The sequence below is a fragment of the Oryctolagus cuniculus genome, chromosome 14, assembly GCF_051225735.1.
Source record: "Oryctolagus cuniculus isolate XC-2025 breed Fujian yellow rabbit chromosome 14, ASM5122573v1, whole genome shotgun sequence".
NCBI lineage: Eukaryota > Metazoa > Chordata > Mammalia > Lagomorpha > Leporidae > Oryctolagus > Oryctolagus cuniculus.
Genome location: NC_142880.1, coordinates 81,555,616 through 81,582,040, shown reverse-complemented (window position 1 = coordinate 81,582,040; position 26,425 = coordinate 81,555,616). Strand labels below are relative to the sequence as shown.

Genomic DNA, 26,425 nt, shown 5'->3' with positions numbered 1-26,425 from the left:
AATGGGTCAGCGCCGTGGCTCAATAGGCTAATCCTCCGCCTTGCGGCGCGGGCACACCGGGTTCTAGTCCCAGTCGGGGCACCGGATTCTGTCCCGGTTGCTCCTCTTCCAGGCCAGCTCTCTGCTGTGGCCCGGGAGTGCAGTGGAGGATGGCCCAAGTGCTTGGGTCCTGCACCCCATGGGAGACCAGGAGAAGCACCTGACTCCTGGCTTCGGATCAGCACAGTGCGCCGGCCACAGCGGCCATTGGAGGGTGAACCAACGGCAAAGGAAGATCTTTCTCTCTGTCTCTCTTTCTCACTGTCCACTCTGCCTGTCAAAAAAAAAAAAAAAAAAAAAAAAAAAAAGATTTAAAAACAATGAAGGGAAGAATAGGATTTAGGAGGTATAAAAAGAAGGTCGAGCATGCATATGGTAGGAGTACCTGTGGAAGACTTCCAAAGCAAGAAGCCAAGAGCAAAATAGTATTAGATCCACAATTTGAGACACCTTTCCTAAACAAGATCTGAAATGAAAAACTTACGTTCTTACCAGACTTTTTTTTTTTCTATTTATTTATTTTACAAGTAGAGTTATAGACAGAGACAGAGAGAGAGAGAGAGAAAGGTCTTCCTTCTGTTGGTTCACTCCCCAGATGGCCGCTATAGCCGGCGCTGTGCCAATCCGAAGCCAGGAGCCAGGTGCTTCTTCCTGGTCTCCCATGTGGATGCAGGGGCCCAAGTACTTGGGCCATCCTCCACTGCCCTCCCGGGCCATAACAGAGAGCTGGACTGGAAGAGGGGTGGCTGGGACTAGAACCTGACCCCATATGGATGCCAGCACCACAGGCAGAGGATTAACCTAGTGAGCAACGGCGCCGGCCCCAGTTACCAGACTTTGACTTTGGATTTTATGCCTGAAGTTTCTTATCTAAGATGCTAAAGGAAGCAAGGATTTTATATCCAGCAAACTGATTTTCAAATACAAAAAGACGAATTGTCAGTAACTTACAAGAATTCAGAGCATGTTGTTCTCATAATCTCTCCTTTAGGAATCTACTAGAAAGTGAAATAAGAACAAGGACAACTCAAAGGACAGCAACTTAAGGACTGATGATAAACAATGAAGTTTATATATTGATATATGCTTGTAGACCTAAGTATGGGTCTAGTTGCCACTGTTTCATCACAGTAAAGAGATCAGTGACAGAAATTATTTTAGATTACAGCACATGAATTCAGTTATCAAAGTCTAGGCTGGTAATTGCAAAACAAATGGTTTGGTTTCTGCAACAGATTGTGAGGGGAGCAAAATTAGGATGGAAAGAAGGGAAGAAAAGGAGAGGAGGCCTTTAGATTAAAGATTTGAAAACTTAAAAAGCAAAGCTAGTATTCATTGTTACACTCTTGGGTGATGAATTATGAACCACCCAGAAAAAGAATGGCAGTAAGTAGTATAAAATGCTTAATAATGAGTTGTTCTCAGAAGACAGGAGTTGTGATTGAAAGAGATCCTATTTTTTTTATAAAGATTTATTTTATTTATTTGAAAGGCAAAGTTACAGTGAGAGGTAGAGCCAGAAAGAGAGAGTTCTTCCATCTGGTGTTTTACTACCCAAATGACCACAATGGCCACAGCTGAGCTGATCCAAAGCCAGGAGCCAAGAGCATCTTCCGGGTCTCCCACACAGGTGCAGGGACCCAAGGACTTGGGCCACCTTCTGCTACTTTCCCAGGCCGTAGCATAGAGCTGGATCGGAAGTGGAGCAGCTGGGACTTGAACCAGCACCCATATGGGATGCCGGCGCTGCAGGCTGGGGCTTTAACCCACTGCTCCACAGCGCCAACCCCGAGAACCTATTGTTTTAACCTTTGTGAAGAGTCTTGATGTTGTTCCTGTTTTTAGTTGGATAAGCTTATATAATAATGAAATAAATTAGAAAATCAGAATGTTATAATGGAATAAAGTTAAAAAACTTGTAACTAATATTCTATAAATTTTTAAAATTAAATAATGTACTCTAAATGTAGGTAAAATGATAGAAAATGAGAATATTTCATATGAAATATGTACACTTTTTCAGTAAGATAAACGATAATCAAAAACATCCTCCATTGTATAGAATGTCCGCCTCATAACCTAATGTTTCTAAATTTAAAATACAGATTTCAGGGGAGTCAGTTAAAGGTGGCAACAACTCTAAATATAATTTCAGACAGTTATATGGGGGGGGGGACTAATAAAAGCATACTGAAAAGCAGATTAGTTAAAAAAAATAAAAGTAGCATAGTTTTAAAGACATGGATAAGAAATGGATTGGGTCCAGCACTAAGGCATAGTGGACAAAGCTGCCACCTGTCCAGCCAGCATCTCATATGAGCATCAGTTCAAGTCCCAACTCCTCCATTTCCAATCCAGCTCCCTGCTAATGGACCTGGGAAAGCAGCAGAAGATGGCCCTGGTGCTTGGGCCCCTGCTACCCTATCAGAGACCTGGAAGAAGCTTCTGGCTCCTGGCTTCAGCCTGGCCTCGACCTAGCTGTTTAGACCATTTGGAGAGTGAATCAACAGGTGGAAGATTCTATCTCTCTCTCTCTCTTTTACTCTGCATTTCAAATAAATCTTTTTAAAAAATGGATTGAAGTACATAAAGTTCCAAGAATTAAGTTATTTTCACTTAGGTTCTATTTATATTAAGGTTTTTGCTTTAGTATATATGCTTATATATTGCTTTCTTTTTAAAAAATTGCTGTACGTGCCGGCGCCGCGGCTCAATAGGCAAATCCTCCACCTAGCAGCGCCAGCACACCGGGTTCTAGTCCCGGTCGGGGCGCCGGATTCTGTCCCCGTTGCTCCTCTTCCAGGCCAGCTCTCTGCTGTGGCCAGGGAAGTGCAGTGGAGGATGACCCAAGTGCTTGGGCCCTGCACCCCATGGGAGACCAGGATAAGCACCTGGCTCCTGGCTTCGGATCAGCGTGAGGCGCCGGCCACAGCGCGCTGGCCACGGCGGCCATTGGAGAGTGAACCAACGGCAAAGGAAGACCTTTCTCTCTCTGTGTGTGTCTCTCTCTCTCACTGTCCACTCTGCCTGTCCAAAAAAAAAAAAAAAAAAAATTGCTGTACAAAGTTTCTTGAGTAATTTTGGTTCCACAAAATAATAGGCCATTTTGAGAGTAGGTAAGTAATTATTTCCAAAAAATTAGATTGTTTTCTCTCGTAGCCTGTCAACTCAAGGAAGTAAGACTGAGTGATCTAGCCCCTGTTAATCCTCGTCTCACCGCTCTACTTTTCATACTGCTCCAACAGCACATCCCTCTTCAGTTCCTACAGTGAGCCTGATCTGTTACTTTTTTTTTTTTTAAGATTTATTTATTTATTTGAAAGTCAGAGTTACACAGAGAGGAGAGGTAGAGAGAGAGAGAGATCTTCCATCCGATGGTTCACTCCCCAATTGGCTGCAACGGCCGGAGCTGCGCCAATCCAAAGCCAGGAGCCAGGAACTTCTTCTGGGTCTCCCATGTGGGTGCAGGGGCCCAAGGACTTGGGCCATCCTCCACTGCTTTTCCAGGCCAAAGCAGAGAGCTGGATCAGAAGTGAAGCAGCCAGGACACAAACTGGTGCCCATATGGGATGCTGGCACTTCAGGCCAAGGCATTAACCCACTGCCCCACAGCACCAGCCCTGTGGCCTGTTACTTTCGTACTTGTCTGGCTAACTGATTCTTTTTATTTTTTTATTTTTTTTTTGACAGGCAGAGTGGTGGACAGTGAGAGAGAGAGACAGAGAGAAAGGTCTTCCTTTGCTGCTGGTTCATTCTCCAATGGCCGCCGCGGCCGGCACGCTGCGGCCAGCGCACCGCGCTGATCCGATGACAGGAGCCAGGTGCTTCTCCTGGTCTCCCATGGGGTGCAGGGCCCAAGCATTTGGGTCATCCTCCACTGCACTTCCCTGGCCACAGCAGAGAGCTGGCCTGGAAGAGGGGCAACCGGGACAGAATCCGGCGCCCCGACCGGGACTAGAACCCGGTGTGCCGGCGCCGCAAGGCAGAGGATTAGCCTAGTGAGTCGCTGCGCTGGCCCTCTTTTTCAATACCAGCTTAAATATTACAATCAGATAAACTCCCCAAATCCCCAGACTAGAATAAAAATAGACTATTTTCATAGTGACTCCAATTATAGCTAACAGTTTTTATAATTATGTATACTACCTGTCTTCCCTACAATAGATTTTTTAAAATCCTAGAAGAAAAGAACCAAGCCTGTTTTGTTCACAATTGTAGTAGCAGAGTGCCAAACATATTGTAGGTGCTCAGTTGAAGTAAAATGCATTGAATGAATACTTTCATAATAGAAGGAAAGAAACATTTCTTTAATCCATATTTATGGCTAGATACTGTGAAAGGAACTTTGCACATTAACTTTGTGATTTAGTTGAAAGTGTCCCCCATTTTTACAGATGTTGAAAGCCTTACGTTAGTTTGGTTCCATTTTCATTTAGCAAAATTACAATTAGGACATTTAAAATAATTTTATGATATTTTACTTTCTTAAATATTAAAGTAATATCTTTTGCCATTTTAATGATAAATTAAAGAATATCTTTGCCATCCTATTGCTACCATCCTTTCTTTTTAGAATCATGAAAGTAAACTTTAAAATATTACAGATTAATTTTAGTATATTCATCCTTGTACAAATGGTAAGAAATTTTAGTTTATTGAAGTCTGTTAATGAGGATTAACTAAATACATTTGGGTGTTTGCAGATCAGTTTCCAAAAATACAGTCATAAAATGGACTAATGATAATGTGAATTTTGTTTTATTATTAGCATGTTATCAGGTGGATCAGATGGTGTGATTGTGCTTTATGACCTTGAGAACTCCAGCAGACAGCCTTTTTACACCTGTAAGGCGGTGTGTTCCATTGGCAGGTGTGTATTAAAAATGTAATTCATGAGTTTTTAAATAATCAAGTACTTTTTGCATCCAATACAAAACACGAAAGTAGCAGTCGTGAATGGTTCAAGGAGTTTGATGACAATCTACATGGCTATCCCTTAACACATTTTTCAAAGTAACTGAAAATTGTTTCCCAAAACAACTATTATCAATTTTCTAAAGAATTTTACTAAAACTCATTGGGTTACCTCCTTTCTATTATATACCTACATAGCACATTTCATTAATAAGTTTTTAATACCACTTTGTATAAAATTCATTTCTAAGTCTCTCAGCTAATTATTAACACAGGTTAGACTTTCAACTGATGTTAATGGAAGAAAAAGATCACAAGCTAGATATAATAAATGTACTGACAATCCCTCACCATAGACACACACACACACACGTTTCAGCAACTTACTCAGCGATCTCTAACATTAGAACATAGCCCTGTGTACTGTGACTTCTCAGACTATTCCTAACTGGCTGACCAATCTTATAAGAACTACTTCAGTCTCTAAAAAACTGTTTCATGACTTTGTTGTAATTTGTTATAAGCCAATTCTTCATTGTTACTTGTTTCTGAGCTGCTATTAGGTATGTGAAATAACAGAATAAGTACTAAGAAAATGCTTGGTTTTCAAAATATATATATATATGTATATATAAATATATATGTATATTTAATTTTTTATTTGATGCTTGTTCACTTCCCAAAAGCTTAGAGTAACCAGGATTGGGCCAAGCTGAAGCCAGGAGCTGGGAACTCAATCCGGGTGGGTGGCAGGTACCTGAGCCCATACAGGATGCACATTAATAGGAAACTGGAGTCAGAAACAGAGTCAGGGGGCCAGTGTTGTGGCACAGAATATTAAGCCACTACCTGCAATACTAGCATCCCATACAGGCACCAGTTTGATTCCTTCAGATCCATCTTCCTACTCATGCACCTGGGAAAACAGCAGAAGATGACCCATGTACTTGGGCCCTTGCCACCTTCTGGGAGACCCAGGTGGAGTTCTGAACTCCTGGCTTTGGCCTGGTCCAGCCCCTGCCATTGTAGCCATCTGGGGAGTGAACCAATGGATAGAAGATCTCTTTTTCTCTATGTCTCTTTCTCTCTGTCACTCTGTCTTTCAAATAAGTAAAATATATCTTTAAAGAAAAAGAAAAGGAAGAAAGCGAGAAATGGAATCAGGACTCAAACCCAGGCACTCTGATACTGGATGCAGGTATCCCAAGCAGTGGCTTAACTGCTGTGCCAGATACCCACCCCACAAGATGATTTTAATGGGAAAAACTTCATAAAAATTAACATCAGTAACCACTCTATATTAAAACTGTTCCGAAAGCACTAGAATAGATGCTTAAGTTCATGGAATGTTTGTGAGAAGACATGATTGTTTATAGGCTCTGGCTGTGGAATTTGGAATGCCCCTGAGCTGCAGATTTTGTTTTAGAGATCACAATATTTTTGCCCTGTCATTCTCATAAGGTTTCTTTGAGAATTAAATGAAATACTTTTTAAAAGTGTGTTGAATAAAAACATTTTTTAAAGATTTTTTGTTTATTTATTTGACAGAGTTACAGACAGTGAGAGAGAGAGAGAGAGAGAGAGAGAGAGAGAAAGGCCTTCCTTCTGTTGGTTCACTCCCCAAATGGCCGCAAAGGCCGGAGCTACACTAATCAGGAGCTGGGTGCCGCCTCCTGGTCTCCCATGCAGGCATAGGGGCCCAAGCATTTGGCCCATCCTCTGCTGCCTTCCCAAGCCACAGCAGAGAGCTGGACTGGAAGAGGAGCAACTGGGACTAGAACTCAGCACCCATATAGGATGCTGGCACTGCAGGCGGAGGATTAACCTAGTGTGCCACAGCATCGGCCCCTGAATAAAACTATTATATAAAAGCAATATAGTTATAGGAAACCAGTACAAGGTATCACCTCAAACACTTTGGAACTTTTACTTTTTTTTTTTTTTTTTTTTTTTTTTTTTTGACAGGCAGAGTGGACAGTGAGAGAGAGACAGAGAGAAAGGTCTTCCTTTTCCCTTGGTTCACCCCCCCAATGGCCGCCGCGGCCGGTGCGCTGTGGCCAGCGCACCGCGCTAATCCGAAGCCAGGAGCCAGGTGTTCTCCTGGTCTCCCATGGGGTGCAGGGCCCAAGCACTTGGGCCATCCTCCACTGCACTCCCGGGCCACAGCAAGCAGAGAGCTGTACTGGAAGAGGAGCAACCGGGACAGAATCCGGCGCCCCGACCGGGACTAGAACCCGGGATGCCGGCGTCACAGGGGAGGATTAGCCTAGTGAGCCGCGGCGCCAGCCTGGAACTTGCTTTTGAAAAGGCTTATTAGGCCATTTATACTCTTTTCCTACCCTCACCAAAACAAAGAAGCAAAATTAAATTCTAAAGTATAAGATGGTTACATTAAATAATTCACTAATCTTATATTTTAAAGACTTTTTTTTAATTTGAAAGACAGAGCTATAGGTAAAGATGGAGGGGAGAGAGAGAGAGATATATCTTCCAATTGCTGTTTCACTCCCCTGCTGCCTGCAACAGCCAGGCCAACGCCAAGAGCCAAGAGCTTCTTCTGGGGCACCCATGTGAGTATATGAACCCAAGCACTTGGGCCATCTTCTGCTGCTTTCCCAGGCACATTAGCAGGGAGCTGGATCACAATTGGAGCAGCCGAGTCTCAACAGGTGCCCATGTGGAATGCCAGCCTTGCAGGCGGAGGCTTAACCTACTGCACCACAACACCCACCCCACTCATTTTTATCTTATTTCATCCTAGCTAACATTTCAACATTAAGTTTAATTGCTTTATAGCCAAACAATATTTTCATATATTCTGATTGTTACGTAATGATTTTGTTTCATGCTTTTTTGGTGTGTAACATAAGTAAATGCTTAGTGTGTCACTCTTGTCTGTACAATTGTATTCAAACTTTTTAAAAAAAAGTGTGACTGTATTTACACATGAGCATATAGTGGTCATCTTTACAAAATGATTAAAATAGCATTTTTACTTCAGAAGAATTTATAATTTAATTTTTAAAATAATTTCAAGAGACTTATTAAGTTAATGTAGCTTAGACTATTTTCTGACACTTATTATTGGTGCACTTAATGTGTTTGTTCTTGAGCACTAACAAGATTCCATTCTTCTACCAACATTCTTATTAAATGTGAATGAGGCAACCAGCACTGTGGCGTAGTGGGTAAAGCTGCCACCTGTGGTATCAGTATCCCATATCGGTGCTGGTTTGAGTCCTGGCTGCTCCACTTCTGATCCAGTTACCTGCCAATGCACCTGGGAAAGCAGCAGAAGATGGCCCAAGTGTTTGGGCTCCTTCACCCATGTGGGAGACCTGGAAAAAGCTCCTGGCTCCTGACTTCAGACTGCCACCTCCAGCCATTGTGGCCATTTGGGGAGTGAATCAGTGGATAGAAATTCACTCTCTCTGTCTCTCCCTGTCTCACTGTTACTCTGCCTTTCAGATAAAAAAATACATGTGAATGAGAATAAATAACCATACATAGTAAGATAATATCTTTATTTATTTGAAAAACATAGAGGCAAACATATGGAGGTCTTTCATCTGCTGGTTCACACCCAGAATGCCCATAACAGCCCCGGCTGGGCCAGGCCAAAGCCAGGAGGCTGGAACGCAGACTGCGTATCACAAGTAGATAACAGGGACCCAACTGCTTGAGTCGTGTTCTGCCGCCTCCCAGGTTGTATATTATCAGGAAGCTGGAATTGGAAGCAGAGCTGAGACCTAACCTCAGGTACTCAGATATGGGGTGCCAGTGTCCCACGTAGCACCTTTACCACCATGCCAAACATCTTCTCCATGTTTTAAATATAAATGAGTTTTTATTTGTGATCTCTACATTAATGATTTATTTAAAACTAATATCGGGGGGAAAATCTGTAGAAACCAAGAGTCTTAGGAGCAAATCGAAAGTAATTGTAGAATTTTTTTTTTTTTTTTTTTTTTTTTGACAGGCAGAGTGGATAGTGAGAGAGAGACAGAGAGAAAGGTCTTCCCTTTGCTGTTGGTTCACCCTCCAATGGCCACCATGGCTGGCGCGCTGCGGCTGGCGCACCGCGCTGATCCGAAGGCAGGAGACAGGTGCTTCTCCTGGTCTCCCATGGGGTGCAGGGCCCAAGCACTTGGGCCATCCTCCACTGCCTTCCCGGGCCACAGCAGAGAGCTGGCCTGGAAGAGGGGCAACCGGGACAGAATCCGGCGCCCCGACCGGGACAAGAACCCGGTGTGCCGGCACTGCTAGGTGGAGGATTAGCCTATTGAGCTGCGGCGCCGGCCGATTGTAGAAATTTATTGGGAGGATATTTAGTATCTCACATAAGGTGGGAGATGGCAGAATCAAATTTAGAAAATGAGTAAAAAGTAAAAGAAACTAAGATAGAGAACACAGATCTCATCCCAAGAACAATTTGGTTTGGGTGCTGTCACATGTCACCAACAAAGACTAACTCTACAAATATAGATAATGAGTAACTCTCTATGAGATTTGTGTTCCTACCTCAAGATTTAGATTCTCAAGTAGATCTGATGAAGCCTAGTACACATAACCTTGCCCGCATGTATCCATTATACAGTCGAAGAGGCGATCATCCTTTCCCACAGATGATCAGGAGTGTGTTTATTACCACCTCCATTTCCAGGTCAAGATAATGCTATATAAAGTAAGGAAAATAGTTTAAATATGTATATGATGGAGAAAAAAAGGAAATATGATAGGCACTATAGTCCTTGTATTTTTACAACTATCTCAAAGCCAGAGCTGGTATTTCAGACTTTCCTTCTGGGCATTGTGGCACATTGGGTTACGTCATCACTTAGGGTACTGCCATCCCATATCAGAGTGCAAGTTCAAATCCTGGCTGTTCCACTTCCAATATAGCTCCATGCTAAAGCACCTGGGAAAGCAGCATATGAAGGCCCAAAGGCTTCGGCAGGCTCCTGGCAGTTGGTGAATAAACCATTAGATGGACGATCTCTGTCTCTCCCTCTCTGTCACCCTGCCTTTCAAATAAATAAAATAAATCTTAAAAAAATTATTTTTTTCTTCTTCCTGTTCTCATTCCTTCGAGTAACACTGTAAATATACAGCGTGGTCCTTTACCTAGTATTGTGATTTGGAGTCATCTTCACTCTTAGGAATCAGACCCATTTTTGTTATGTCTGCGTAAATTTGCAGTAGTTTTCTGTTTATTTCATTATAGTGAATTTCTAATGTATATAAAAGCAGAGAGTAGTATAATAAACTGTTTACCCATCACCCAGCTTCAACACCTATCGTTAAGTAATCTTGCTTCATCTTTACCCTCCATTCACCCATCTTTAGGATTATTTCTAAGCAAATCCCAGATAACATATTTTATCCAAGATTATTTGTATATATTTAAAAGAGACTTTTTATAAGCATAACCACACTACCATTAACATCACATGTGAAATAATTTACTAATAGTAAGTATACTATTAGTGTTCAGATTGCCTACCATTGTTTCATAAATGTCTCTTTTTTTTTTTTTTTTTTTTTTTTTTACAATTTATTTATTTTAAAGGAAGAGTTACACAGAGAGGAGAGACAGAGGTATCTTCCATCTGCTGGTTCATTCTTCATATGGCCACAACAGCCTGGCTAGGAACCAGGAACTTCTCCTGGTCTCCCACATGGGTGCAGGGCCTCCACTGGTTTCCCAGGTGAGTTAGTGGGGAGCTGAATCAGAAATGGTGCAGAGGCCGGTGCTGTGGCATAGCGAGTAAAGCCACTGCCTGTAGTGCCAGCATGCCAGGATGGGCGCTGGTTCCAATCTTGGCTACTCCACTTCTGATCCAGCTCTCTGCTGTGGCCTGGGAAAACAATAGAAGATGGCCCAAGTCCTTGGGCCCCTGCACCCACATGGGAGACCGGGAAGAAACTCCTGGCTCCTGGCTTCAGATTGGCATGGCTCTGGCCATTGTGGCCATCTGGGGAGTGAACCAGCGGATGGAAGACCTCTTTCTTTCTCTCTCTCTCTGCCTCTGCCTCTCTGTAACTCTGACTTTCAAATAAATAAATAAATCTTTAAAAAGAAAAAAGGATAAAATGGCTAGCAACCATGAAATGTCTAAATAAAAAAGAGTCACAAAGCAGAAATGGAGCAGCCAGGACTCAAAGTAGTGCCAATATGAGATGCTGGTGCTGCAGGCAGAAGCTTAACCTGCTATGCCACAACACTGGCCCCTCATAAATGTCTCTTAACGGCCAGTTTGTTTGAATTAAGGTTTAGGTAAGATTTGGTGTTGATCACTGTTTCAGAGCATATACTGCAACTTTTGAGACAGTACATTCTCCTTGTGAGGTGATGTATTATATGTAGTTTATGTTTAACTGAATCTGCAGTGGATCATGCTTCTAGGGGTGATTGGGAACATAAGACTAGTGAATGCCATGGGCATCCACACTGGAATTCTTTGGTCATAAAGTTATTGATGAGATGCTGTATCATATAGGGTACCATGAAGGAGTGAGGCATTTCAGCATTTCTAAGAATGGTAGTGCTGATAGCATGTACTTGGGAAAAACAAATCCAGAACCAAAATCTTTGTCTCTTCCAGTTAGGACAAGTCTCCAGCTCCAATTACAAGAAGTCCAATACAGATGACTACTCCCTCTAGGCTATCTATAGTACAGAAATAGGAAGTCTCCTTAATCAGAGGCAGGCCTTCAGGTCACTCCATGGAACCTGACTTAGAGATACCTAAACAGGTTCTCTCCGCTTCGGGACAGCCAGAACACAAGCATGTGATCTAGGAATAGCCATTCATATCCTGTCTGAGACTGCTGTTTGTTCTTAAGAGAGTTCCAGTTTTGATACTCAGTAAGTTATCTCTACATTCTGATTGCTGTTTTATAGAAACCATCCTGATGTTCACAAATACAGTGTGGAGACGGTACAGTGGTATCCTCACGATACTGGCATGTTCACATCAAGTTCGTTTGACAAAACTCTGAAAGTATGGGATACAAATACATTACAAGTAAGTGCATTTTAAAACCTTTCAAAATTTCTCTGTGGAGTAAAGGAGAATTTAACCCTGAACTATTATACTGTCATTTTTGCTAAGATGTCATATATATTAGATGTGAAAGCAGTGTAGTAGTTAAAGAGAGCTGGATGGCATGTGTGAATATCCTGGCTCTGCAGTTGACCAGTTGTATATCACTGGGAAATGTCCAAACTTCACTGTGTCTCAGTTTCCTCTGTAAGTGGAGATAATAAGTGTGCTTTATAGAATGATTGTGAGGATGAAGTGAACCAATGTATATGAAGTACCTAGAACAGAGCATATCATAAATGCTCAAAAAGTGTTTAGTATTTTTTCTTTTTTTTGAAGATTTATTTTTATTTATTTGAAAGAGTTACTGAGAGAGGTAGAGACAGAGAAAGAGAGAGGTAGAGACAGAGAAAGAGAGAGGTCTTCCATCACTACCCAAATGGCCACAACAGCTAGAGCTGAGCTGAACCAAAGCCAGGAGCAGGAGCTTCTTCCAGATCTCCCATGCGTGTGCAAAGGCCCAAGCACTTGGGTCATCTTCAGCTGCTTTCCCAGGTGCATTAGCAGGGAGCTGGATAGGAAGTGAAGCATCTGGGACTCGAACCAGCGTCCATATGGGATGCTGGCATTGCAGTCTGAGGCTTTAACCTGCTGTGCTACAGTGTCAGGCCCTAGTGTTGTTTTTTGTTGTTGCTTTGTTTTTTAAGATTTATTTATTTGAAAGGCAGAGTGCCAGGGAGAGGATGAGAAAAAGAAAACGATCTTCCTTCTGCTGCTTTCACTCCCCAGATGGCCACAACTGTCACGGCTGGGCCAGGCCACAGTCAAGAGCCTGGTATTCCATCCAGCTCTCCCATGTGGGTGCCAGGGCCCAAGCAGTTGGGTCATCTTCCACTGCTTTTCCCAGGCATGGTAGCAGGGAACTGGATAGGTAGCTGAGCCTAAGACTCAAACTGGTGTTATAATTTAGAATGTTGGGTGTCTTAACCTGCTGTGCTACAACACTACCTGCTCTCTTTAAGTGTTGTTAATCTTTATTACTTGAAAACTGTGGTCCAGTGATCTAAGGAAGAAAATTTGATTTATCTTCTATTGACCTACAAACATTAAAAAAAGTATTAATATGATAGCCTAGTAAAGTTTGACAGTGGGTAAAAGTTTTTATGGTAGTTGGTGAAATTTAAATTTCTATGCTGATTTTTTCTCTGAACTCTATTCCCTTATTTCTATACCTTTCTACAGACTTTCTACATAAATATAGTGTCACCTTTTGAAATTTTCTATACTAAACATGATTGCCTTTCACATCCATTTAGTCATAAAATCTTGAATAGTCTTCTTTCAAACTCTCATACTTTTCTTTCCTATTTCACTCATCATCATTGCACATCTAAACTACTAAAGACTCCTGATTTCCCTGCCTTACATTTCTCACATTTTCCACAGTTCTATCTCAGAATTTATCTTATGGTAAAGCAATTTTGTCATACCTCTATGCAAAGTCTCTAGTAATTCCCGTTGTCTAAACTCAAGCTAACATTCTAAGTTCTCCATAATGTCTTTTGATTCCATCAATCCTAGCTTCTACCTATTTTCAGTGCAAAAAAATTTGCTGCAACTAAATTGATCTCCTTTTGCTTGCTGATCACATCTTGATTGTATTATACTCCCTACTTCTATTCCCTGTGTACAACTTCTCCCTTTTGAGATCTTTTCATAATTACATTGAACCGGGGCTGGCACCGTGGCACAGTAGGTTAATCCTCCACCTGTGGCGCCAGCATCCCGACCCTGGTTCGAGTCTCGGCTGCTCCTCTTCTGATCCCACTCTCTGCTGTGGCGTGGAAAGCAGTGAAAGATGGCCTAAGTGCTTTGTCCTCTGTACCCGCATGGGAAACGAGGAAGAAGCACCTGGTTCCTGGCTTCAGATTGGCACAGCTCCAGCCTTTGCGGCCATTTGGGGAATGAACCAATGGAAGGAAGACCTTTCTCTCTCCCTCTCACTGTCTAACTCTACCTCTCAAATAAATAAATAAAATTAAAAAAAAAAAAGATAATTACATTGAATCAAGAAGTAGTATGCCAGAGTGCTAGTCTCATTCTGCTCTTTATTAGATATTTTACTTTAGGTAACTCATTTAATAATTAGGAAAAGTCTCCTCAGTTATAAAATTAAGGTGTCAGATTATATAACATCCAAAAGCCCTTCCTCCAGTTCTGTTATATGTACAATCATGTTACTCACCCTCTTATTTTAACTTTATAACACTCTTCTGTATTCTTATTTCAACACATTATTATACTACTTTAATATATCATTTTCATAGCTCGATGCAGCTCTATGTTTTCTAGATTGTTACTTCTTTTGGAAAATGACTGTATTTTATATTCTAAGGTCCAGTACTATTTGTAACTCCTGAATAAATACTTTAAGGATGACTAATGATCCATGTATCTAACCCCAGAATAATAGTTAATATAATTATAAAGTGTTATATGATTTTTAATATTGATTTTTTAAACAAATAGAGCTATATAAATAAATATAAATCAAGTACATTTCTAAAACTCAAAATAAATAGGCTTTTTTGAACTTATATGTTAGAAAATAATAGTCCTATTATTTTGGATTTATTTTCATAATAATATATTTATTTTAACTGCATCATTGAAAATGAGAATATATTAAGGATTAAATGTATGTTATGAACTTCTGATTATAATGAAATAAGTTGTAGCCAAACCAGCATCTCTACTGGGAAAAACTAGAAAGTTGAATGACACATAAGTATCTGTTAGAGGGTTTGGAAAGCTGCCAAGGAATCTAAGCCATGAGAGGCCAGTTCCTAGAGAGAAGGAAAAGTTACACAAGTGAATTTGACTTTCTACATGCTCTTCTCCCCTTTGGTAATTTGCCATTTCTTTCTTTCTTTCTTTCTTTCTTTCTTTCTTTCTTTCTTTCTTTCTTTCTTTCTTTCTTTCTTTCTTTCTTTTTAGATTTTTAGAATTTTATTTATTTATTTGAAGGGTAGAGTTACAAACAGTAAGAAGGAGAGACAGAGAGAAAGGTCTTCTTTCCATTGGTTCACTCCCTAAATGGCTGCATCGGCCGGAGTTGCGCCAATCCAAAGCCAGGAGCCAGGTGTTTCTTCCCAGTCTCCCATGCAGATGCAGGGACCCAAGTATTTGGGCCATCTTCTACTGCTTTCCCAGGCCACAGCAGTGGGCTGGATTGGAAGCTGAGCAGCCGGGACTCGAACTGGCGCCCATATGGGATGCCAGCGCCACAGGTGGAGGATTAACCTGCGCCATGGTGCCAGCCCCATGCCATTTCTTGATGTAGAGCAAGAGACCAAGATGGCAGACTTTGGATAACCTTCTCAGAAAAGGCAAGAATAGCCAGTCCCCTGCCTCCTAGAGATGTCTGTGTCCTATTTCCTGGAACCTGCAACTGTTTCTATCACCTAATGAAAAACTACCAAGCATACCAAGAAACAGGCCCTCAAAAAAAAAAAAAAAAAAAAAAAAAAAAAAACCAGAAACATACTAATATCTCTAGGCCTAAATGATTTTGCCAGTATATTTAAAAGTGGCACCATTTTTTTAAAAAATTATTTATTTCTTTATTTGAGAGGCAGAGAGAGATCTTCATCTGTTGGTTCACTCCCCAAATGTCTACAACAACTGGGGCTGGGCCAGGCTGAAGCTAGAAGCTTGGAGCTTCTTTCGAGTCTCCCATGTGGGTGCAGAGGCCCAAGTGATGGGCCCAAATACTTGGGCCATCTTCTGCTGATTTCCCAGGTACATTAGCAGGGAGCTGGATCAGAAGAGGAACAGCCTATACTTGAATGGGCACCCATACGGGATGCCCGCACTGCAGGCAGAGGCTTAACCTTCTTCACCACAGTGCTGGCCCCAGTAATACCAATCTTATAAAACAACTTAAAGAGGATAATGAAGGAAGAAGAGACATTCACAGACTTGTTTTATGAGGTCAGCATATCCTTGATTCCAAAACGTAATAGGAACGTTGTAAGAAAAATTACAAAAATCCTAAACAGGCTGTTAATAAGCAGAATGTAGCAACAAAAAATAATATCTCACAATTGGACAGAATTTAAAGTTTTTATTTATTATTTGAAAAAAGTTACAGAGAAAGGAGAAACAGAGAGAGAGAAAGAAATCTTCCATCTGCTGATTCACTCCCCAAATGGCAATAATAGCCAGGGCAGGCCAAAGCTGGGAGCCAGGAGCTTCATCCAGTTTTCCCACATGGATTCAGTGGCCCAATAACTTGGGCCATCTTCAGCTGCTTTCCTAGGGGCATTAGCAGGGATCTGGGTTGGAAGTGGGTCTTGAGCAGGCACCCACATGGGATGCCAGTGTCACAGGCAGAGGTTTAACCTGCTGTGCTACAACAGTGGCCCCATAGACAAGATGTATTACAAGAATCAGGGATTTGTTTTTGTTTTTGTTTTTGTTTTTGTTTGACAGGCAGAGTGGACAGTGAGAGAGAGAGACAGAGAGAAAGGTCTTCCTTTGCCATTGGTTCACCCTCCAATGGCCGCTGCGGCCGGCGCACCGCGGGCGGCACACCGCGCTGATCCGATGGCAGGAGCCAGGTACTTCTCCTGGTCTCCCATGGGGTGCAGGGCCCAAGCACCTGGGCCATCCTCCACTGCACTCCCTGGCCACAGCAGAGAGCTGGCCTGGAAGAGGGGCAACCGGGACAGAATCCGGCGCCCCGACCAGGACTAGAACCCGGTGTGCCGGCGCCGCAAGGCAGAGGATTAGCCTAGTGAGCTGCGGCGCTGGCAATCAGGGATGTTTTAACACCTGAAGATCAATATAATTTGTTCTGTTAATAGGGAACAACTACATAATCATCTTGATACATATAAAAATTTAATGAAAGTCAACTTTCATTGAACTTTCAATAAAAGTTCATGTTTTAAAATTTTTCATTTTAAACACAGAGGAACAGAGAGAAGCAGAAAAAAAGTAAAACTGCCATCTGCTGTTTCACTCCCAAAATACTTGCAGCTACGCTGGACCAAGACCTGAAGCCAGAAGCAAAACCAGGAGCCTAGGAACTCAATGCTTGTCTACCATGTGGGTGGCAGAAAAGCGGTTACTTGAGCCATCATTGCTGCTCCCAGGGTCTGCGAGTAGTCGGAAGTTGGGGTCGGGGACAGAGCCAGGTATAAAACTCAAGCACTCTGCTGTGGGATTCAGGTTTCTTAACTGCTTGGTTAAATGCCCAGCCCAAAGTCTGTGATAACCTACTAGGAATGGAGGAGGAATTCCTTAATTTGATAGAATAGCTATTTTAAAATTAAAATATTATATTTAGTGATAACAGGTTGAAAGCTTTCCCTTTGAGTTATCCCCATTCTTCCAGTGTTCAATGTTGTATTGCAAAGCCTAGCTGGGACAATATTGCAAGGAAATAAAAGGCATAGGGATTAGAAAGAAAACATTTAAAATGATTATGAACATAGAAAGACATGATTATGAACTTGAATACCCAAAGGATCTATAGACAAACTATTAGAACTATTACAATTAAATTTAGCAAAGTTGCCAAATATAAGGTCCATTATGTTCCTGAATTCCAGATAGTTATAAAATAAAATTTTAAGAGCAATCTCATTTTAGTATCAAAAATTGTCATATACCTAGTAGTAAACTAAATGAAACATGTACAAAATCACTCAACACAACAGAAAAAACTATAGAACATTATTGAAAGAAATTAAGACCTAAGTAAATAAATAGTGGAATGTATCATCTTCAAGAATTAGAAAGGTCAGTATTATAGAGATAATGTTCTTTACACAGTGATCTGCAGAATCAGTGCATTTCCAGTCATGATTTTAGAATTCTTTCATGGAAACTGACTAGCAAATTTTAATGTTTATATGGAAATGCAGAGACAAGACCCTCTTGAAGAAGAATGAAATTGTAGAACCTTACTGCCAGATATCAAGAGTTACTGTCAGGGCCGGCTCTGTGGTGTAGTGGGAAAAGCCACCGCCTGCAGTGCTGGCATCCCATATGGGCACCAGTTCAAGTCCTGGCTGTTCCACTTCTGATCCAGCTCTCTGCTATGGCCTGGGAAAGCAATAGAAGATGGCCCAACTCCTTGGTCCCCTGCACCTGCATGGGAGACCTGGAAGAAGCTCCTGGCTCCTGGCTTCAAATTGGCACAGCCCCAGCCGTTGCAGCCAACTGGGGAGTGAACCAGCGGATGGAAGACCCCCCGCCTCTCTCTGCCTCTCTTTTTCTCTGTGACTCCAACTTTCAAATAAATAAGTCTTAAAAAAAATAAAATAAGAGTTATTGTTGAGGCAGGCATCTATCCTAGTAGTTAAGACACAGATTAGGACACCTGTGTGCCATATTAGTTCTAGGGTTCAATTCCTGGCAGTGAACTAACAGATGGAAGATCTAGATCTCTCTCTAGCTTACTCACTTTCTAAATAAATAAACAATTTAAAAAATACCCAGCTCCAGCTTCTTACCAGTGCAGACCCTGGGAGGAATCAGTGATGCCTGGAATACTGGGCTCCTGCTATCCATACAAAAGACCTAGATTGCGTTCCCAGCTCCCAGACCCAGCCCAGTCTGTCATTACAGGCATTTGGGGGGAGGGTGTGAACCAGTTGATGGGAGTGTTGTCTTTCTGTCTCCCTGTCTCTGCAGACTTAGTGTAAAGCTATACTAGCTACTTAAGGCAGTGTGATATTAGAGCAAGAAGGAGGAAAAAAAAATCAGTAGAATAGGATAGAGAATCAAGAAACAAACACAAATATGTGCAGTCATTTGATTAATAAAAATAGTAATGCAGTAGTGCATTGGAGAAAGGATGACTTTTTTCATAAATGGCACTGGGTTCACTAGCTATCCAGTAAAAATACTAATCTTAGACACAAAAGTCAATGAGGGTATGGATTATAGATCCATAAATGCTATAGAAAAAAGCTATAGAAGAAAACAAAAAATGTCTTCATGACCTAAGATAGGCAAGTCACAAAAAGCAGAAAGAAAAAGGTGGTAATTTTGCATTAAAATTAAACACTTAGTAAATTCAAGTAATTCTTAATAAAGTATTTATTGCCTCTCCATTGCATGTTAGAATTAAAGATTCAGTGGTGAGCAAAACAGACGTTGTCCCTGGCCTATGTAAAAGAGCTTTAAGTTTAACGAGATGAGACAAAGAAATAGTCAGCTCTGAAGAGGCTATTCTGGGAAATATGTGCAGTGGTGTAGCAGTGTCACCTCACCCCTGGGGAATTGAGGGATGCCTTTCCAGAGTAAGTGCCCATGAGGCTGAAGTGAAGGATGATGAGTAGCAGTTATCCAGATCCATACTAGGGAGAAGAGAGGCAACGCTGAGGGAACAACTGAGGAAAACTCCTTTGGGTAACATTTTAAAGTCTGAAGTGTGCTCAGTATGGCTGGAGTACCAAATCAGAGTGACCAGAGATAAAACCAGAGAAGCAGAATCTATATCATGAGGAGCTCTGTAAATTTTAAGGAGTATGATTTACCCCCTCATGGGAGGCTAAATAAGCCATTGAAGAGTCTAAACCATGACAAAACCTGAAAAAAATAAGTTGGCATTTTAGATAAAACAGACTGGATATGTTGCAAATAGGTTAGAAATTAGGCAGAGGAGAGGCAGTAGGCCAGGGAAGACCAGATAGTGGCCTGACTAGAATATGACAGTGGGAAGATAGATAAAAGAGATTTATAAAAGAGAATTGATAGTCTTGGAAATTAGTTAGCTATTGTGAAAAACCAAGAATGGTCATTAAAATGAAAATCAGAAACCACAAAATTTGATACCATTTTAATCTTAGGTTGACTGTAATAAAAAAAATAGTAAGTGTTGAAGTGGATAAATGATACCCTCTCTATTGGTAGGGGATGCTGCTGCTTTTGAAAACAGTTTCTCAAAATGTGAAGCATGGAGTTGCTCAGTGATTTGGCATCTCCACCCCTAAGTGAAACGAAAACATATGTTCACATAAAAGCTTGTATGCAAATGTTTATAGCAACATTATTTCTAATAGCCAAAAGTTGACACAGCTGAATGTCTGCTAGCCGATAAATGTGTAAATAAAATGTGGTAAATCCATACAATAGGATACTACTCAAAAAATAAAGAGAAATCGAGTGCAAATATATGGTACACCATGGATAAGCCTTGAAAACATGCTAAATGGAAACAGAATGAAAGAAGAAAATAGGTTAAATGAAAAACTACAACAGACTACTTAGTACATAATTTCATCTGTATGAAATCCCAATGGTAGGTATAGTCCATGGAGATGAAAAATTGGTTAGTGGTTACCCAGGTCAGAGGATGGGGAAAAACAGGGAGTAACTGCTCATGACAATGGGATTCCTTTTTGGGTGATGAAAGTTTTATGAAGTTTATTATGGTGATGTTTGCACTGCTCTGAATATTCTAAAAACCATTGAAGTACACAATTTAAATGGGTGCATTGTGTCATATATGGATTATATTTCAATAAGACTGTTCTTTTTAAAAAATAATTATTTCAAGCTGGTGCCGCGGCTCACTAGGCTAATCCTTCGCCTGCAGCACCGGCACCCCGGGTTCTAGTCCCGGTTGGGGCGCCGGATTCTGTCCTGGTTGCTCCTCTTCCAGTCCAGCTCTCTGCTGTGGCCCGGGAGTGCAGTGGAGGATGGCCCAAGTCCTTGGACCCTGAACCCACATGGGAGACCAGGAGAAGCACCTGGCTCCTGCCTTCGAATCAGCGTGGTGTGCTGGCCGCAGCAGCCATTGGGGGTGAACCAATGGGTGCAGCACGCCAGCCGCAACACACCGGCCATAGCGGCCACTTGAGGGATGAACCAATGGAAAAAGGAAGACCTTTCTCTCTGTCTGTCTTTCTGTCTGTCTCTCTCTCTCTCTCTCTCGCTAACTCTGCCTGTCAAAGTAATAATAATAATTACTTCAATGTTCTCTATCTTGGGAATTGTTTTTTATGAGCTATATCATTATTTATGATACTGAAGGGGAGTAGAGGGATGAGTTCATTTTGAGATTTGTTACATTTGAGAGATTTACAAGAAATTTTAGTAAAGATAATACAGGGGTTGAGCTATATATGTCAAGAATTTAGAACTCGATCTACACTGAAAATACACATTTGCAAGTCACTCAAAAAAAGGTGGCAGCAAAGAGAAGAGCACCTAGAACAAAACCCTGAGAAAGACCAATATTAAATAAGGACAGAAAAAGGAAAACAAAGCCTGCAAAAGACAATGAAAGAGCATAGCCAAGGAGGAAAATCTGAAGTATAGAATATAATGGAAGCTAATGAAAGGTTGTTTTAAGAAAGATGGTGTAGTCAGCTGTGTGAATATTATTGATAGGTAAGATAAGGAGGTTATTGGTGATACTGGAAGAACAGTAGTGGGAATAAAAATAAGATTGCAGCAAGTTGAGAAATACATGGGAGATAAGGAATTCAAAATAAAATTTGTATGTGAAGAGGACAAAGTAAGATTATTGGGAATGTAGGGCACAGAGGTTTTTTGTTTTTTTCTCTAAGGAGGGAGGTGCTTTTAAGATTCAGCTTGAATTTGTTGCTATTACAAATAAGCCAGTGGGCAAAAAGATCTCTGTGAGTGAGATCCCAGTGGAAAGAACAGGTCTTCAAAGAGGGAGGTGCCTTTCTCTGAAGGGAGGAGAGAACCTCCACTTTGACTATGACCTTGTCTAAACAAGATAAGAGTCGGAGAACTCAAGGGGCTTCCATAGCCTTGGAAACTCATGACTGGTGCATAGGGAGATTATTGATGCCATAAACAGGAGTGTCAATTTGTAAAGTCAACAACAGGAGTCACTGTGCACTTACTCCTCATGTAGGATCTCTGTCCTTAATGTGCTGTACACTGAGGCTTAATGCTATAACGAGTACTCAAACAGTATATTTCACTTTGTGCTTCTATGGGGGTGCAAACGACTGAAATCTTTACTTAATGTACACTAAACTGATCTTCTGTAAAAAAAAAAGAAATTATCAATTCCCAACTTGACTCTCACTGGGATTAAACATGACAATAGGTCTGATCTGATTTCATCATGATTTAAAAAAAAAATCATCTATTATTTTTCACTTTATGTTTCTGTGTGGGAACAAACTGTTGAAATCCTTACTTAAGGTATACTAAGCTGATCTTCTGTATATTAAGATAATCGAAAATGAATCTCGATGTGAATGGAAGGGGAGAGGGAGTGGGAAAGGGGAGGGTTGTGGGTGGGAGGGACGGTATGGGGGGGAAAGCCATTGTAACCCATGAGTCGTACTTTGGAAATTTATATTCATTAAATAAAAGATAAAAAAAAAAAAAAAAACAAATAAGCCAGTGGGGAAGAGGTTGTAGACACCCAGAAGATAATCTCTGAGGTGAGATTTCTGACAGTGTTAAAGGGAATCGGAACACATGTAGGGGAATGAACTTTTAAACAGGATGGAATCTTTTTCCATGATAATGAGAGTGATGAAGAAAAAAGGACAAATAGAAAAAAATGTTTGCTAAGACATTAAGGGAATTCTTGACTGAGTGCCTCCTATATTCTCATTGAAATAAAAGGTTAGATCACCTGTTGTGATTTAGTAAGGATGTTTGTAGAAAGTGGAGAAAGTTTGAAGTAGCTGCAGAACATTGCAGAGAATACTAGTGAAACACAGTTGGACTGGCAGTCACTACTGAAAGCCCAATTGAAATGAATGATCTTTTGTAGTAATACCAGCCTGCCCATTAGAAGATTTTCCTTCAGCTGGGTACAGATTGGCCAAGTCTAGGCTATGGGCAGTACCGGCTCCTGGCCTCTTTTTGTAAACAAACTGTTACTGGAACACAAATAGCTCTTTTTTTCTCTATGGTTGCTTTGGTTCTACAATGGCAGAGATGAATATTGGTCCTCAAAGCCCCTATTTCTTTATGGAAAAAGTTCCCAGGGCCTTGGTAGACACACCTGGCTTTGGTGTGAGGAAGCAACCATTTCAAGTCATCCAGGGTCAAGATCTTGAAAAGTGAAAGGATCATGAAAAAGAACACTAGCAATTAACAAGTAGTGAATATTGGAATTGAAACTGGAAAGAGAAAGAAATGGACACAAGGGACTGATGGGGTCCCAGAGTTTATTCAGATATTTTGAGGGTTCTTGCAGGGGAGAGGACAGATGATAGACTGTTGCAATGCATGATGTCAGAGGAGGAGCGTTCTGAGATTGTATGGTGCTGAGAGGCAGGTTGCCGGCTAGACCATCCATGTGGATGCCGAAATCTCCCACAGTGATCAGGTTTTGGGGCTAACGTTGTGGCACAACAGGTTGTGTTACCATCTGCTACACCAGCATCACATGTAAGTGCCAGTTCAAGTCCTGGCTGCTCTACTTCAAATCCGGCTCCCTGCTAATGAGCATGGGGAGGCAGCAGAGGATGGCCCAAGTATTTGGGCCCCTTCCAACCATGTGTGAGAACTGAATGGAGTACCTGGCTTTTGGCTCAGCCTGGCCCTGCCCTGGGTGTTACAACTACCTGGGGAACCAGTACATGAAACATTTTTTTCTCTCTCTCTCCCTATTTTGTCTCTCTTTCTGTGTAACTCTGCTTTTCAAATAAATAAATAAACAAATCTTTAAAAAATAATAGTTAAAAAAATAATCAGGTTTGGGAGGTACTATATCCCTATGTTTAATTTAAATTATTAACAATTTAAAAATAGCTAAAAGTATGGAAAAACTAAATAGAAAATTTATTGCTTTGTTTTTATAATTTCAACTTACACTTTTAAATTTTCTTTTGATTATCAGACTGCAGATGTATTTAATTTTGAGGAAACAGTTTATAGCCATCACATGTCTCCAGTCGCCACCAGGCATTGCTTGGTAGCAGGTTTGTACAAGTTGTCTTTTTAAAATTTTTTTTTAACATTTACGTATTTATTTGAAAGAGTTACAGAGAGAAAGAAACAGAGATTTTTTTTAATCTTTTTTTTTTTTTTAAGATTTATTTTATTTGTTTGAAAGGAGAGTTAGAGAGAGAAAGATAGAGAGATTTTTCTATCCACTGGTTAACTCCCCAAATGGCCACAACAGTCAAGGCTGGGCCCAGCCAAAGCCAGGAGCCAGAAGCTTCATCCAAGTCTCCCAAGTGGATTGTAGAGGCTGAGAGAGAGAGGGAGAAAGGGAGGGTGGGGATAGATAGAGGGACAGAGGGAGATCTTCCATTTGCTGGTTCACTCCCCAGATGGCCACAATGACTGGGACTAGGCCAGAGAACGTAGGAGCAGGGTTCAGGGGCCCAAGCATTTGAGCCTCCTGCTGCTGCTTTCCCATCCCATTAGCAGGGGTTGGATTGGAAGTAGAGCAGCCAGGACACAAGTCAGTGCCCATGAGATCAGCGCTGTGTCACAGCAGATTAAGTCACAGCCTGCAGCACTGGCATCTCATATGGGTGCCAGTTCAGGTTCCAGCTGCTCCTCTTCCAACCCAGCTTCCTGTGAATGTGCCTGGGAAAGCAGCAGAAGATGGCTCAAGTGCTTGGGCCCCTGCACCCACATGGAAGAAGCTCCTGGCTCCTGCCTTCAGCCTGGCCTAGCCCTGTCAGTTGTGGCCATTTGGGGAGTGAACCAGCAGATAGAAGATTTCTCTATATATTTCTCCTTCTCTCTCTCTCTCTGTAACTCTGCTTTTCTTTCTTTCTTTCTTTCTTTCTTTTTTTTTTTTTTTTTTTTTTTGACAGGCAGTTAGACAGAGAGAAAGGTCTTTCTTCCGTTTGTTCACCCCCCACATGGCCGCTATGGCCAGAGTGCTGTGCTGATCCGAAGCTAGGAGCCAGGTGCTTCCTCCTGGTCACCCATGCGGGTGCAGAGCCAAAGACTTAGGCCATGCTCCACTGCCTTCCCGGGCCACAGCAGAGAGCTGGCCTGGAAGAGGGGCAAACGGGACAGAATCCGGCGTCCCGACCAGGACTAGAACCTGGTGTGCCGGCGCCACAGGCAGAGGATTAGCCAAGTGAGCCGTGGCGCCGGCCTATTAACTCTGCTTTTCAAATAAATAAATAAATAAATAAATAAATCTTTTAAAAATAAAATTATTAAAAAAAAAATCAGCGCCCATAACAGCTTTACTCACTATACCACAATGCTGGCCCCTTCTTTTTACTGTAACGTATTGAAAATTTCTCCCTTTAAATCTACTTAGGTTTGATATAAATGTTTTAACTGAAATGAAGATCACAATTTTACTTTCTAAAAAAGCAAATATATGCTACAATTTATATTCAATTCAACAAATATTGTACAAATCAGGCAATGTGTTAGTAGCTAGGAATAAATGATTAGAAGCATATTTCTGTCCACTATGGAGTTACTTTTAAATCACCAAAGTTTTAAAGGTTTTACTTGAACAAATAAGGTGGTTTTTCCAGTTTGACACAATAAAATGTGGAAGTTACTTCCTTCTAAGATTTTGATTCAAATTAAACATCCATTTTTATGAAAGCACCTGCAGCAGTAACCTTCACATACAGGCTAGGTGTTGGCCTACCTGAATAACGTCACTTAGGACTGGCCACATCTCACAACCTGGGTGCTTGGTTCACTGCCCACCTCTGGCTCCTGAGTTCCTCTTTGTTGCTGATGTAAACCTTTTGAGACAGCAGTGATAGCTCAGTTAACTGGGTTCCTGCCACCCACAGGCAGGACTTGGATTGAGTTCCATCTCCCTGCTTCAGCCTTGTGGGCATTTGGGGAGTGAACCAGTAGACAGAAGTGTTTCTCTCTCCCTCTCTCTTTGACTTTCAAATAAATAACATACATACATACATATGTTATATATGGCATAAATAACATATGTACATGTGTAATGTTCATACATAAGGAAGAATAAATGTTTTTGTGTTATCAATTCCCCGATTACATTATTTCTTTGTATTATGTGAGTCTCTTTGCCTCTTGACATCAGTTACCTACTTCATCTATAAGGAACAATTTGTTTTTGAAGTCTTTCAGTCTGTGTCCAGAATTTCTGTGCATCTATTACTAGTAGCTGGAAATATATCATTAACTTGGAAAAATTAAGCTATTGAAATAAAATGATATAATGTGATAAGGTGGTATGAAGTTATATAAATTTAATTTTCTATCTAAATTTTCTGTTTTTTATATTGTACTTTAGTTACTTCACATACAAAGGGATTTCAAAAAGTTCATGGAAAATGTGTGTTATTAAAAAAAAGTATGGATTTCAAAAGTTTTTGTGCCAAGATTAAGCTTAATCTTTTAATTCTACTTTTTCACAGAACTTTCTGAATCTCCTTCATGTAGTTATCAGGGAAGCCCAGGTATTACAGACTACCTTTGTACCTTCTTGTGAA

General features: G+C 41.1%; 1 protein-coding gene across 17 annotated transcripts in view; it reads left to right on the top strand.

Annotated features, from left to right (window-relative positions):
* ERCC8 (ERCC excision repair 8, CSA ubiquitin ligase complex subunit) overlaps positions 1-26,425 on the top strand; it is a 69,748-nt gene that overhangs the window by 12,183 nt on the left and 31,140 nt on the right. For 3 of the 17 annotated variants that reach the window (XR_016220782.1, XM_089313201.1, XM_089313202.1), the window contains exons 3-6: positions 4,808-4,909; positions 11,858-11,981; positions 23,860-23,941; positions 26,351-26,392. Coding sequence is in view for 16 of the 17 variants with exons in the window: in XM_089313201.1 (XP_089169327.1) it covers positions 4,808-4,909; positions 11,858-11,981; positions 23,860-23,941; positions 26,351-26,392 (350 nt within the window). In the remaining variant the exon portion in view is untranslated. The remainder of the gene's footprint in view (positions 1-4,807; positions 4,910-11,857; positions 11,982-23,859; positions 23,942-26,350; positions 26,393-26,425) is intronic. The other 14 variants (XM_070056737.2, XM_070056738.2, XM_089313210.1 and 11 more) reach the window with 7 other exon arrangements.